At 43.2% G+C, this 15804-nt stretch overlaps 1 protein-coding gene across 2 annotated transcripts in view; it reads left to right on the forward strand.

Moving 5' to 3' along the window:
* The first annotated feature begins 392 nt into the window (after positions 1 to 392).
* Positions 393 to 15804, forward strand: part of CD86 (CD86 molecule) — a 50509-nt gene continuing 35097 nt past the window's right edge. The window contains exon 1 of one of the 2 annotated variants that reach the window (XM_087817880.1): positions 393 to 468. Coding sequence is in view for 1 of the 2 variants with exons in the window: in XM_087817879.1 (XP_087674005.1) it covers positions 3645 to 3730 (86 nt within the window). In the remaining variant the exon portion in view is untranslated. Of the gene's footprint in view, positions 469 to 3644; positions 3731 to 15804 lie in introns of those variants that run through there. The other variant, XM_087817879.1, reaches the window with a different exon arrangement.

Genomic DNA, 15804 nt, shown 5'->3' on the forward strand with positions numbered 1-15804 from the left:
CTGACTCTTGACCACAGGAAACCACTTACAGATTGTAACAAATATATGGCTAGAGTTGAAACATTCAGCTAAGTGTTTAGATGTTTCCAAATGCCTACAGGTTTCCAGCTTTGCCTCCCGGGGTGGACCTTAACCATGTGGTCCCAGGGAAATATCCCTTGGACAGCCTTGAGCTGGGACATCAGGAAGTTATCTGTTTCTCCCACCCATCTGCAGCCTGTAGCCACTCCCTTCCTGCTGCTTAGCCTTGGCTTCCTCAGACTTGAGAACATCCGGGAGTGAGGCGCTGGAGGAAACAGCCCCACACAGAAAGCAGCTTTCTGAGGTTACTAGCAACTTCCTTCTCCCTAAACACAAGCAATTGATCTTTAGTCTACTGGATCTCCTCTCATCAATTGATACGGCTGACCACCATTTCACCACCATCACTGTTGAAACGTCTCTGTCCTTGGCTCTTATAACCCTTAGGTAAGGCATCTTTATCAGATTTTTGAGTGGCACAAAGCTTAGAGGGATGGCTAATGTAATGGATAACATATATGAGATTCAGAGTAATTTTTTTAAAAATATGTCTTTATTGATTTCAGAGAGAGGAAGGAAGGAGAGAGAGATAGAAACATTAATGATGAGAGAGTCATTGATCGGCGGCCTCCTGCAAGCCCCCAACTGGGGCTTGTGCCCTGACCGGGAATCGAACCGCGGATCTCCTGAATCATAGGTCGATGCTCAGCCACTGAGCCATGCCGGCCGGGCCAGAGTAATTTTAATTGGCCCCAAACACAGACACACAAACAAGATGGGGCCAGGGGGTGGTGATTGGACTTGACATGTAAAAAAATCATGGTCAGCCACTCTCCCAATGCAACTGTTTACAGGCTAATTTGATCCCTGACTCACTAACAAAAGTAATCTTGTCATTGTCCACTCTATCCTAAGAGTCCTCTCTGCAAAGAGGTACATTCACAGATTCAGGGAGATGGGTGCCAGTGGGAGAGCCACCAAGTTGATTAGGTCTAGTGACCACATCATATGAGGAACAGTTGAAGACATTGATTATATTTAGTTGAGAGGAGAGACTATTAAGGAAATTTATAAAATCTGCTTTCAAGTATTTGGAGAGTTTTATAAAAAGGGGTACATTAAGATATATTCTTGTAGTTCCAGAAAACACTACAGGGACAGCTTGATGGTACTTATGGGGCTGGGGGGTAGAGGGTGGGAGATTGGGGATTATTATAAAGAAGACCTTTCTCTTATAACTGTCTTACCAGGGAGTGAGTTTTTCCCAGCATAAGTAAGAAAGCAAAGACTAGATATCCATCTGTCAGAGGTGACATCAAGGGTTCCTTGCTTGAGTGAGAGACTGGAATGGCTTCTGAGATCCCCTAAACAACCTTGCGACTCTAAATCTTCGAGTAAGAGAATTCTTCTTGTCCCTTATTTCTGCGTCCTGGCTCATGGCATTGAGGGGGGCTCTCTAAGAAGAAACTGAAATAAGTAGATGAGGGAAGGGATATAGAAAAGAGAAAACAATAAAACAACTTTTTTTAAAAAAGAATCTACTATATGCCAGAATCTGTGCTAGGCACCACAGATGGCATCCTGTTTAATCCTCACAACAAGCTTATGAGATATTTAGTATTACTTGTGTGAGGAAACTAAGGCGCAAAGAAGTTAAGTCACTTCCCCGAGAACACACAGGCATTAACTAGTGGAACTAGGGTTTGAACACAGCTCTCTGTGAGTCTAAAACCAAGTGTGATATGTTATTTTTACCCATCCTTTACTTATGGCGAATGATACTGCTTTTTAAAAAAAGTTTTAGTATTAACATAAAGATTCTGTATAAAATAAATTTACTTAAAGTCAAGAGAAAAACATTGTATAACGAATAATACAGATCTTACATGGGTAGGAAGTGGTACTGGTAGCTAAAATGAGTGAACTTTGGGAAATACTATTCCAAATATTTTAATAGCAGGACCTTTCAATGTAGCCTACCTTGTGTTTTGACTGCTGAGCACCAGGAAAAGAAGGAAACTTTAAAACTAAGTTGAACGTGCATTAATTCTCCCGCGCTCTGATGGGTGGGTAATTTCACATGTTACAATAAGGAGACCAAATGGACCCTTGCAAATAAAAAAACAACAAAGATATGACTGTAAAATCCAGAGGAAACCCCCAGGTGGGGCCTGTTCGAATACAGGATGAAGTTCCCAAGGTATGCACATAGACTGGCTGGGGGGAAGTGATGACCTGTGAGTCAGGGCCCAGGACCCACACAGGAGACCTTTGGGCTTGGGAGGCCCTGAGTGGAAGGTGAAGGGGTTTACAGACCTGTTTTGGGAAGAGTGATCATCACCTTTCCGATGATAGAGGGAAGATCTTTGTGGAAAGTTCAAAGTTAGAATTGGGAAGTCCAAAAAGGAGATAGGAAAGTAACATGAAGACTAAATAGCTGCATGGCACGCTCTGGGCCAGGTGATTGACATGCAAGATCTCACTTGTTTTTCACAACAATGCAGCAAGTAAGTTGTTACCATTTCATGGATGAGAAGACTGAGCCTGGGAGATGCCCAGTAACTCACAGAGAGTCCAGCGGTCAAGCCAGGATTTGACCTTGGACCACCAGTTCCAAACCTGCACTGCCTCCCCTGCACCACACACCCTGGCTGGAGTGAGCCTCCTCAAACCAGATAACAACAACTTTCACTTTGCCACTTAATTTCTCCAGCCATGCAGAACACAGCTAGCCCCCCGGAGAGCAGGGGAGGCAGGCGGGAGAGGCTGCCTCTCTCCTGAGCTCAAATGCTGCAGGCTGGAAGGCACATAAATGTCTCCCACATTGAGGAGAGGGCTTGCAGGGCCTGATCAGGCCAGACAAAGAAGCCATTCCGGTGGGGGCAGGGTCACATATGTAAAGCCTGTCCCTGCTGAAGTACTGGGCTTGGAAAATGCCACTGGGCATTCACACACATTTCACACTTCTGCCCTGACTTGCTTCCAGTCTCAAGAGTGCCACGCACTTCCAGGAATAGTGGGCCACGGTAATGGAAACATTATAGATTAGGACATCTAGGACTAGATTAGGCTAATACAAAAATAGGGCTGTGTATGTTATTGGCTCCTGGTAGGATCCACGGAGAGGCAGGTACTCAATGAATAACGTGGGGGGACGGTGGCAGGTGAAACACCTGGCCTCTCTGCTCTCTCTGGTTGAGGACTGTGTCTTGCAGTCCTTCAGGGCCAGGCACAGTGCCTGGCACATGACTTCCCAGTAAAACATTTGTTGAACCGAGCTGGATCTTTACCTGTGGGTCTAAAGGCTGCACTCCTTCATCTGTCCCTCTGTTAGGGAATGTGCCTTTCATGTTTGTGGTCGGAGCTGTCTTTGGGGGTTTTCCTCAGGGCTTTACACTCCTTCACTCTCTGAGAGTACATTCGTAGTCATCATGATCAGTGGAAATGCCCACCTGCCAATCTTATCTGGAACAAGAGCCCTGCCCTCTCTGCGGTGTTATTTCTCTCTAGTCAGTTCCCCTTTCTGCATTTGAGTTCTGGCCTCAGCCCTAACACTTTTTCTCTCTACAAGGAGTGTTAGGAAAAATGGGTAGCTCACAACGGCTCCTCTTCATTTATTCTTGATGCCTTACTTCTTTGGTCCCCGGGAATGCCACTGGGCTTATACCTCTGGTCTCTGGGAGCTGCGGTGGATGGACACTTGTGACGGGTACGTTCTCATGAAGCTCGTGTGCCTGGGGAGCGTGGCGTGGGGTAAAGCTGCATCTGGGGCAGATGTTCAGAGGTGGGGCTGATGGCTGGCGAGGGAGTGGGTGAGAAGGGGTGTGGAGTATGTACTTAAAACCTCTGACCATGAGGCTTGATTCTCAGACGGGCTTCGTTCGAGGTAGAGCATTACAAAACTGACTCAGCCAGATTCCTTTCTCTGCTTTGATGAGCTTAGCGACAGGACAGGCAGGAACTAGCAGAGGCCACTTAAACAACCGGTAGCCTCTCTTGGCCTTAAAGTGCTGGGGCTCCGAGTAGCTCTGCTCCAGGAGAAGCTATCCAAGGATGCTGGCCCTGCCCGAGACCCTTGTGGCAGTGGAAAGGCCCAGGCGAGGGGCAGAGGGGCAAAACCCACAGCCTTTGCAGTGGCCACTACTTTCTTCTTTGGCCTTACCCTCCTCTGGTCTGGAAACCTTTCCTTACTTCTTTCTTCCCTTCCAAGTGCACCATCCTAATATTGTCCCCTCTTGGCACCAGAGACCCCAAAAGCTCATTTGGAAAGAAATAGTCTGGGCAAAAAAAGAGCCCAAGAGACGGTTTACTGTGTTCTGTATACCATGAACATATTTGCATTTGCAAATAGGCTTAAAATAATGCCTCGGCTAATAGGTATTTAAGGTTCTGGAGAGACAGGTGAAAATAATTTGGGGCCAAGGGAACTTCCCACTCCTCTCAAATTTTTATAACTAAGGAGATCACCTGTTTCTCTGACCAGCAACCTCAGCCTTGGGACTAAGGCTCTGAACTAAAATGAGTCTATTTAATTATGTGCACAGGTTCACAGTTCTTTATTATGTCTGCTGCAGATACCACTAATGCTATTTACAAGAGCTGTCCTGTATGTAATGAGAGCTTTTATAAAACTCTGTTCATTTGTGTCCTCTAAATATATTTATTGAGTGCCTACTATGTCGCAGGTGCTGGGTAGTTTAAAGGGGAGCATAAAAGATATAGTCCCTATACTCATGAAGCTTGTAAGCCTAGGGGGAAAATAGTCACACTAAAAATGACAGCATAGCAACAGTGCTTTGAAGGGAAGGAAATAGTTCTTTGTGATTGTGCTCACTGTTCAATAACTATGACTTTGAGTTTGATATTTTGGTTACTCTGATATCCCTGGATGTCAGATGTCCCTTCCTGGTGGAGGCGAGGATTGGATTTTAGGGAGATGAGGTGGGGTGGGGGAGGGAAGGGGAGAGAGAGAACACAAAAGGTGAAACAATGAGCCAAATCAGGTTCTTTCGGAGAAAATCAAGGTCCAAATACCATGTTTCAAATATCAGATAGAGGTGGGAGTGAGTTTAGGGGTCTCTGAAGCTGTGAAGAGGCAGAACTAGAGCAAAATCTTTCTGAAATAGATAAGGAGTTGGGGGTGGTAGTTATGGATGGTTATCCAGAATCCAAGGAAGTGTTGACAATTTGCCTTTCATGGTCAGACAGATAAGAGTGTTTGGGAGGCAGGCAGGAAGGCTAGCGCCTTGGGCTGGGCACACAGCCTGTATTGGACCCTTATCTTTATCTCTAATCTCATACAGAGACTTGTTTCTGAACTCCACATCGGCGTATACTCTGGCTGAGGTCTGGGAAATTTGATGCCGTTTGAACATGTGTTAAGGAAGAAAAGTATATTTTCAGCGCTTTTCATCTTCTTGTCAGGATGGGAAAGGTCCCATTTCCTGTTCTTCTCTCTCATTTCGTATGATTCCTTTCGGAGTTCCATTTCCTACTTAGATAAATTAACTTGAACTTAACTTTTAATGGCTGAAAACAAAAACGCATTCCCTTCCAACTAGCACTTGCCTTTTAGCAGGGGCTTTCAAAAATGCCTTGCCCCAAGGAATGAGTAATTTGGGAATTCCAAGCACCAGAATAGGGCTGGTGCTTGAAATGGGAAGACCTCTCAAGCTGTGCCCTTGAAACACTGCCTTTCTCTCTTTGACCACAGTTCTGGTCCTGAGAGAGCAGGGGGGGCCCCGGGCTTGGCATGGCTGCCTTTACAGTTCTGTGGGTTTATTCTTGGCATACAGAGCCCTTGACTGGATGTGTATGGACTCAGAATACCTATAAAACTTTGCATGGTGCTTACCCATAGGTGCTTTTTGGCAAAATGGAAGAAGTGGTTTTCAAAGCCACTGACTATCTGAAAAAGGCATGCTCCTTGACACAGAATGGTCTGGTTCTAGATGTAACTAGGAGAGCCGGGCATGTGTCTTGTATACAGACTTGCTGCTGGGAGACAAGGAAAGCTACATGCTATCGCCACGCTGTGCTCTTTCTCCTGAGTGAGCGAGGAGAATGGACTCTTAATTTCAATACTTTAGTTACCTACAATATTGGGGAGTGAATAAAAGCATCCTCTGCTCCTTAGGAATCTGCATAGACATTTCCTCTTTGAACCTGTACGTCTTTGATGCTGCTCCCTTCATATCCACTTGGAAACACTGTGCTCCCAAATGAATGAGGGAAAAGACAGCTAATGAAAGGAAAACAGTGAAATAGAAAGATTGTCCAAAAATGGGGGCCCAAAAGGACTTGCTCCAAGGAGAGACTGGAAACCAAGTCAGACATGTGGTCCACCCTGAGCTAGAAGGAGACGTAGCTGGTGGGGGAGCTCAAGGAAAGCAGAGCTCAGGATGGGTGATATGTACCTATAGCCAATCATCTCACGTGTGCACCAGACACCCGAAAGTGTTCATGTTTTCATCGAGGCATCATGTGCAGTCACCTTTTTTGTCACGCCTACTGTCCCTGTTCTGGTTCAGCCGCTTCATCTCAGGTCTATGGGCTTTTAATACTGGCTCTCTTGAGCACTCTGATATCAACCCTCACCTCTTTCCTCAGGCTACTGATAGGCTTATTTTCTTTAAACTTTCATTTTATAATTTTTCTGCTCCCAAACTACTAATCCCAAACTCCTAATTCTCTATCAAATCAAATATAAACTCCTTATCTGACTGTCTAGGCCCCATTAAGCTATCCTACCCTACTTACAGAAGCTAATATCCCATTATTTGTCCAAAGTCAACCTCTCTCCAGTCCAGTCAGCTTTTCTTAGTGTTCTACAAAAAGGCCATGATCACTCTTCCATTTCCATAGGTCCTTATAGACTATTATATTTGTGACTTAGAAAGTTGTCAAAGAATATTATACCAATAAGAAGAATAAAACATTGAGTTATGCCTCTATGTGCATGTAAGTATCAAGAGTATGGCTGAAATATTTATCCAGTGGAATTAAATTCAACTTTTAAAAGTGGTTCATCAGGAGGCTGTAGTTCTTGGAGACCCATCAACTGGATGCCTAGGATGCAGGGTTGTCCCTCTTCAGGAATCTGTTTGAAGGGCTATCATAAGAAGAATTGTTGGAAGCTTGCAAAGCCTTTGAAGGACAGAGGCAGAAGGTCATTACACTGAGTTCTAGGAAATCAAACAATTGCTAATGTGAAAGGAAAACAACAATTGTCTCAGAGAAATAGTCTGTTAAGCAGTGTAGTGCAACTCTCAGGTGTGAGAGTATCAGAATGAGTGGGCTTAGTTGGAGCCAACGCTGGGTAAAAGCCTCATCTGCTCTAAAAGAAATCAACTCTGCAAATGCAACCATAGCACACAGGACATTCTCAGGGAGCGTTCTATCGCAAGGGTACAGTTCTTAGAACAGGTCTCAGCTATTTTTTCTTTGAATTTACTGAGAACCTTAAAGGAAACTTAAAAGTTATAGAGTTCAACCACCCACCCGATTCAATAATCCCTCCTAAAATGTATCCAATGCATTATAAACCCACTTTTGCTTGAGCAATTCTGGTGATGAGGAGCTCATCATCTCACTAGAATGTCCAGTCTTTGGGTATAGCACTCTATTCAGGATTCCCCATTACCTGAAACTGAAATCTGGATCCCTATAACTTCCAATGATTGGAACTACTTGCCCTCCAGCAACAATGCATGTGTTGTCCCACAGGAGGGCCTTTAAATATTTGCAGACAGCTTTCATGTACTTGCAAGTTTCTCTTCTTCAAGTTTACTGGCCCCAGTTCTTTTCACTGTTCCCCATTTGGCACACTTTCATTATTCTCTAGTGAATTGCGCTGCTCCTTCTCTTGATAAACTCTGATTTGTCACTGTCATTCAAGTATAACCAACCTCACTGAACGTGATACCACAAGTAACATGGCCTGATAGGCACCGAGTATAGTGGCCAAATTCTGCGCTAAGATTAGAATTAATTTTTGCTTAGTCAAGCCACACTAACATTTATGTGATTTTTACATTGACTATGGATACGCTTTTTCTCTGTTGACCATGTATTGCACTTTGCAGTTGTTATTTTAAAACAAGATCTTTACACTTATCCTCATGAAAGTCACCATGTTACCATCAGACTCCCTTTTCAAGATTTAGGATTATTAATTCAGTTGATCAGCTGACCAGTAGCTACCTAGCTCATTTTCATGTCATGTGCACATTTGAAAGCAGAAGCATGATTTCTGTGCTTTCATTCATAGTTTTACTAAATATGTGAAAGTGAAAAAGTAAAAAGCCAAGTCTGTAGCATCCACTTTGATATCAGCCTAGTAAACAAGAATGATTCCTGGTACTCGGTTGTTGAATAAATAAGTGAATGAATCAGTGAGCCAATCAATAACTTGTTCTCATCCTCCATATTTAATCTATCACCATATCCTGTTGATTATAATCATAAATATTGCTTCTTTCTTCTTCTACCCCTTCCACCCTAGGCCAAACAGCCATCTTCTTTTACTTGAATGACTGCCAGCTGATTGGTCTTCTGGCGTCTATTCTCGCTTCCCTGCTATCCATTTGCTACACAATAGCCAGAGTGATCTTTTCAAAATGCAAACCTGATTATGTAACTCCTCTGCCTTAATTTCTTCAGTGTTTCACATTGCTCTCAGAGTAAAGACCAAAATCCTTAACTGTCCCATAAGGTAAGCATGGTCTGGCTCTTGCTGACCTCTCCAGCCATGTCTCCCACCTCTCTTCTCACTTCTGCCTCGTGCCTTTGCACATGCTGTTTCCGTTGCCTAGAAATCCTCCCAAGCCATTCCCCAACCTTTTACCCACTTAGCACCTATTCAGTCACTTCTGTTTACCTATTGGTGCATTACAAACTGCCCCCAAATTTAACAGCTTGACACAATAAGTATTTTACTGTCTCTCACTGTTGTGGGGAAGGCTTCTAAGTGGTTTTGTTTCTCATGAGATCAACTGAGGTCACTTGGTGGTATTAAGCTAATGAATGGGGTTCTCTAGAGCTTCACTGTCCAATTTGGTAGTCACTAGCCACATGTGACTACTGATCACTTGAAATGTAGCTTGTCTTAGCTGAGATGTGCTATAAGTGTAAAATATCCACAAGATTTTAAAGATTTGGTACAGAAAAAGAATGTAAAATTTCCATTAATAATTTTTATATTGATTCCACGTTGAGATTATAATATTTTACATATATTGGATTGAATAAAATATACTATTAAAATTAATTTCACCTATTTTTAATTTTTTAATGTGGCTACTAGAAATGTTCAAATTATGTGGCTTGGCTTATATTTCTATTGGATAGTGCTGATCTGGAGCAAGGGTTTTTTTTTTCTATAAAAGGCCAGATAGAAAGTATTTTCAGCTTTGTGGCCACATAGTCTCTATCTCAGCTACTCAACCCTACCATTGTAGTGCAAAAGTAGCCAGAGATGATAATTAAATAAATGAGTATGGCTGCCTTACAACAAAACTTCATTTGTAAACATAGCTGGTGGTTAGATTTGGTCTGCAGGCTGTAGTTTGATGACCTCTGATCTAGAGAGTTCAAGCCACATGCCTGGGGGTTTGGCAGAGATGGCTGGAAAGCTGGACTCAGTTGGGAATATTGACCCAAACACCTACGCATGGCCTCTCTATGACACAGTGGTCTCAGGACAGTGGAACATCTCACATGGTGGCTCTGAGTTCCAGAAAGTGTACCCCAAGAAAAACAGACACTGTGAACTCCTTTTGATCTAGCCTCAGAAGTCCCAGACCTCCCTTCTACACATTCTACTGGTCAAACAAGTCTCTGAAGCCAGCCCAGATTCAAGGAAATGTTAGATTCCACCTCTTCGTGGAAGGAGGAGCATAAAATGTGTCCATGTTGTTCTTCAGATCTCAGCTTTGACTACTCAGGCTGTAGGTTCTTAAAATATCACGAACCTCTCCTTTGTAGCACTTGTCATCATTATAATTGTATATTTATCTGTGCGATTACTTGATCATTACGTTGCTCCTCTACTTAACCGTAAGCAACCCCGTGAAGGGGAGCTGTTTCTGGTTTTGCTCATCATGATATTTCCAGCACCTCAATAAAATTTGTTGAAAGAATGAACAATATTAGGGCACAGCTTTTCAGCCAAGTATTTATGCTAATACCAACCCCACATTTCCTCATACTGCTCTTACGCATATCACGGGACACCTTGTCAAGAAGCCTTGCGAACATTCAGATACATTCAATTCCCAGAACTCTTCCTAATTTGCAGTTAAGAAACTTTATTTAAAAAAGGAAGCAAGCCTTCCTTATTCCTCTCAGTATCTCAAAGCTAATTCTAGCTGCTCTAAAGGTTCTGGTGCTCTGAGAAGTAATCCATGTGGCATGTCACAGCACAGGCAAGCCAAGGCCTGGAGAGCTTGTGCTCCCCGCCCGCATGTCCCTTTCCTCTCACCTGGCTGACAGTGCCGGTCCAGCCAGGCTGCCTTGTCCAGTCACAGTATGAACTGGAGAAGGCACAGGGCCAGGCCCTGAGCCTGGGCTGAGGCCTACCTAGCCCCTCCTCCACAAAGGTCATGGTGTCCTGCTTTGCTTAGAATAAAAGCTCTTGTATTTGCTGGGAGGAGATGAGTGTTGCCACCTTCTGCACTGGTCCTGGAGCTTGAATTGTAGTTATTTGTGGACCCTACCTTTCTTTTTAGGGCTAGGTGAGGAACCAAGGCCTCCACATCTTTATATTCCCCCATAACCTCTAAAGCAAGCCTGACACTGAATAAGTTCAGTAAATGTTTGCATGAGAGCTGGTCTCAGTGAACAACCTTCCTAAAACAGCAGCAAACTTATCAGCATTTATTCCTAGTTCCCTGATCACCACTAATATTCTAAAGTTGTGAAATAGGGAACATTTTGTTTGCTGCTCCCCTAATTTCTGCCTTGGAGTCCTTCTCTCACTTCCATGCCGTCGTTTCTGTGCTTTCCTGTCCTGCCCCATTGCTGGCCACCAGCAGTCCACATCCCTTCACATTGCCTTTTGCCAGAATTAGATCTCACATGTGCTTCAGAGCTCTTCCAGGGGAGGCTTAGCTGGAACACAGTAACGTGTGCCTGGAGTTAAACCCACAACAGGAAACAGATAACCTCTCAGGACTGGAGGGAAGAGGGGCACTCTCTGCCTGGCCCATAATGGGTGCTCAAGCAATATGTGTGGAATGAATGGAAGCTCAGGACAGAAACTCCCCTGATACAAAGGGACACTTTGGGTCCCTTCCCACCCCCATCCCAGCATGTTTCCCTGAGCGTCACACTCTGATTCCAGCAGCCACCAGTACAGCTGGCCTGGGCGTACGCTGCTCCCCTGTTCTCTGAGCGTGGGCAGAATCAGAATCCCTTCCACCGGCTCCCACAGCACAGCTGAAACTAGCTGGGACTTTTAAAGGAACTACACAGTGAGCCTGCGTGGGTTTAAAACCTCGGCTCTGTCGTTTACGGGCCAAGTGGCTAAGGCAAGTTTCTTAACCCTTCTGAGACTCCGTTTCTTCATCTGTAACATGGGGCAAACAACCCCACCTGACTGCAAGGACTAACAGTACAATTAGTCATTCGGCTGCCTCTCACTCACGGTCCATACTGCGCCGGGCATGTAAATTAAGGAAAAGTGGTCCACAGTGGGCTCTCTTCTTTGGTTTCTGAAAGTGAACCTCCAGCTACATGGAGGCTACTCATTTCAGGTGTGTGACCGGTTCATTCACTTCCAGACCTTATTCTGCTCACAGCTGACAGAAATCTCTCAGAGAATCTCCCCTGTAAGCTCTTAGGTTCTTTCCTCTCCCATTCCCTTTTTGTCTCTTTCCCTCCAAAAGCGAGTTTCTACTTCGCAGGCCCTCTGGAGAAAGCAAGGACTTGTGATTGTGGCTGAGGTCTCATTCCTGAGGGGGCAGTGACGTTTCTGTTCTTTTACAGAGCCAACAACATAGAAGAAACTGGCTTACTAACCCAACCCTCTGCCCTGCCCCCCGCCATAGGATAGTTAGAGTGGAAATTCTTCACATGGGCATTTATACTTTATAAATTAAAAGAGAATCATGTCAGCCTCAAGTATTTTAGCACCGTATTTTAATAGGGTCTCTGACAAAATATGTGTCCAAAATGTTGTCCATGACAGCGTGCACTCTCTAAATGTTAGTGAAGTTTACTGGGACTGTCACGGCTGGGCCAGGATTCTGAGGAGGGGTGTTATCACTGTCCCCAGATCCTTGAAGGGCTTCGGCAAAGTGTGTTAGGCTTATTCTGGGCAGTTTCAGAGAACAACACCCGTATCAACGAGAGGAAGTTAACAGGAGGCAGTTTCTCGTTCAGGGGAAGAGAGTTTCTGAATAGAGAAGTCAAAATCGATGTTGACTTCCTTGCATGCCCAGCGCTCCTTCCCAGGGTGTGAATTACAGGGCTGGATCAATTATCCAAAGTTTCCCAGGGCCAGTAATTTCTTGTAATTATTTGAATTCAAGGTGATTTGTTAAGTTTGTAGCAAAATGTAATTTGATTTTGTGCCCCTATTTAACACATCATACCTGGTGGTGGTGGGGAGAATCTTTGATTAGGTCAAACACACTGATTATTGGTTTGAAAACAATGGGAGATTCCTATATTAGGTGGGAGTTCAGATTCAAAGGGTTCCCAGTCCTCAGATTCTATGACAAATAGCATTCTGGTGGTGATTTAATATGAGGAAGTGCACAAGAATCAAATAGAGAACTCTGTTTCTAGGTCCTGTCCTTGAGTGGTGTGAGCTTTGGCCCAGCAGATAATGCCCACGCTCTGAAAGCTATTGAAATCGCTAGAAGGGCAGGCGAGAGCAATCAGGAGCAGTGTGAGTTCATATGTCCAACGCCCACTGTGTGCTTTAGTGATTGAATATATTTGCAACGCATTGTCACAATGCACTAATTTTCTAATTAGTTGCTAATTAGCATTAATTTTTAAATGTAAGAGAGCTCCTACAAATCAATAAAAAATAAGAAAAAGGTGAAAGGCCCAAATTAAAAGCAGGCAGGAACAGCAAATATAACCTCTTATACATTTGAAAAGATGCTGATACTCATAATAAAGAATATTCATTTAAAAATCACAGTGAGAACTACCTGACATCTATTGGGACAATTAAAAAAACAAACAGAAAATAAGTGTTGGCAAGGATATGGTGAAATTGGAACTCTTGTGCACTGTTAATGGGAATGTAGAATGGCGCAGCTGCTATGGTAAACAGTATGGCGGTTCCTAAAAAAGAAAAAAATTAAAATAGAATTACCATATGATTCAATAATTCCACTTCCAAGTATATGCCCAAAAGAAATGAGATATTTGTACACCCATGTTCATAACAGAATTATTCACAATTGCCAAAAGATGGAAGCAACTCAAATGTCCATCAACAGATGAATGGATAAACAAAGTGTGATATATATATATGTATAAAATATTATATATATTATATACAATATAATATTATTAGAATATTATTCAGTCTTTAAAAGGAAGGAAATTCGAACACATGCTACAACATGGATGAACTTTGAATACATTATGCTAAGGGAAATAAACCAGACAAAAAAGACAGATTTTGAATGATTCCACTTCACGTGAGGTACCTAGAGTAGTCAAATTCATGGAGATGGAAGGTAGAATAGTGGTTTCCAGTGGCTGGGGTAGAGGAGCGGGGAGTTATTGTTTAATAGGTATAGTTTCAGTTTGGCAACATAAAAAGTGTCTTGTTGAAGATGAACGGTAGAGATTATGGTTGCACAACACTGCGAATGTATTTAATACCACTCTATACTTAAAAAATTAGTAAGATGATAAATTTTATGTTATGTGTATTATACAGCAATGAAAAATAATTTTTTTGTTTTGTTAATCCTCACTGGAGGATATTTTTTCCATTTTTTTTTTTTTTTTTTTTTTTAAGAGAAGAGTGGAAGGGGAGAGAGGGAGAGAGAAGCTGTCTGGACCAGAGCTTTTGTTTGCTGGGAGTTTTTTTATTACTCCTTCGATTTCATCTGTTGTTACTGGCCTATTCAGGTTTTCTGATTCTTCCTGATTCAGTTTTACATGATCTCCCTCATACGTGGAATCTAATAAACAAAATAGACTGAGGAACAAAATAGATCCAGAGACACAGAAGCATGGAACAGACTGAGGAACCTCAGTGGGAAGGTGGGGGTGGGGGAGTGGGTGGGGAGAGATTAGTCAAAGAACTTATATGCATATGTGCATAACCCATGGACACAGACAATAGTGTGGGGAAGGCCTAGGGGGGAGGGGGGATGTAGGGAGAGATCAATGGGGGAAAAACAGGGGGGTATCTGTAATACTTTCAACAATAAAGGTAAATTTAAAATAATAATAATAAAATAAAAAGAGAGAGAGATTATAGTCTAGAAGGGAAAAAACATAACATACTTTTAGCCCAAAGCCCTGTGCAGAGTGCCTTGGGAACAGAGGAAGGATATCCTGCATAGCCCAAAGAAACTTGAGAATGGCTTCGTAGACAATCCACCCCCAAGGAAGATCTTTCTGCTATTGGATCAGAAATACTTGTTCATTTTTTCCTAATCATTGGTTTGTTTGTTTTTTGTTTGGGGGGGGGGAGTGTTGTTGTTGTTTTAATATTTTTTTTTATTGATTTCAGAGAGAGGAAGGGAGAGAGAGAAACATCAATGATGAGAGAGTCATTGATCGGCTGTCTCCTGCACACCCCCGAATGGGGATCGAGCCCGCAACCCGGGCATGTGCCCTGACTGGGAATCGAACCTTGATCTCCTGGATGCTAGGTTGATGCTCAACCCCTTGAGCCACGCCAGCCGGGCAGCATTGGTTTGTTTTTATCTTCTAGACAGATCTATAAATTAATCCACCAATTAGGCTTTCCTTTCACTTTGGCTGTTAAAAACTGTGAGCCAAACTCCTGACCTGCACCATGCAGGGTGGGCAGATTTCTATGGGAAGCATTTAGCACTGGCCTTGTACTTGGCTCTGTTTATCCTCCTGCACTTAGTTTGCTTTTCACTTATTTCTAATGTTGCTCATCTTTCCTTGTTCTATGCTTTCCTGCGAGCCACTCTACAGCCTTTTTGGTCTAAGCTGGGATTAGCGGGTGAGTGCAGAAAGAAGGAGGGAGAGAGAGGAAGAAAGGGAGACAGAGGTTATAAAGCAATACCCGTCGTTTTCCTTGGCTCTATCATATAGATTAAGTGAATTCTGTAGTGTCTTTGTTCTCAAAGTGGGGTCCTCACGTCGTCATCACCTGTGAGTTTGTTAAACATGGGTTTCACCCAACCTGCTAAATCAGAATCTCTGTGGACTAGGCCCAGGAAACTGCTTTCATATATTCTCCCAGATGATTTTTATGCACATTAAAGTTTGAGAATCACAGGGGAACCAAAGGAACGTTGATTTCTAAATGTAAATACTTTCTATTTGTCTCATCATTACCCATTGTGTTGGCCAAGGTAAGTAATGCTGCTACTGCGATAAACAAGGCCAAAACTCTCATTAGCTTAACACAATAAAAATTTATTTTTTGCTCATGTTACAGCCCAGTATGGATCACTGTGGAGTGGAGAGAGTTGTCCTGTTAATTTGTTCAGCAAACCAGCTTCCTTCCACAGTGAGGCTTTGCCATCCTCTATGCCCTTGGATGCCTCCTCTAGCTCCCCTGCGTTCAAGAAGGCAAGGGAGGGAGGAAAGAGAAAAGAGTTTTAG

This window comes from Miniopterus natalensis, chromosome 6, assembly GCF_054644295.1.
Source record: "Miniopterus natalensis isolate mMinNat1 chromosome 6, mMinNat1.hap1, whole genome shotgun sequence".
NCBI lineage: Eukaryota > Metazoa > Chordata > Mammalia > Chiroptera > Miniopteridae > Miniopterus > Miniopterus natalensis.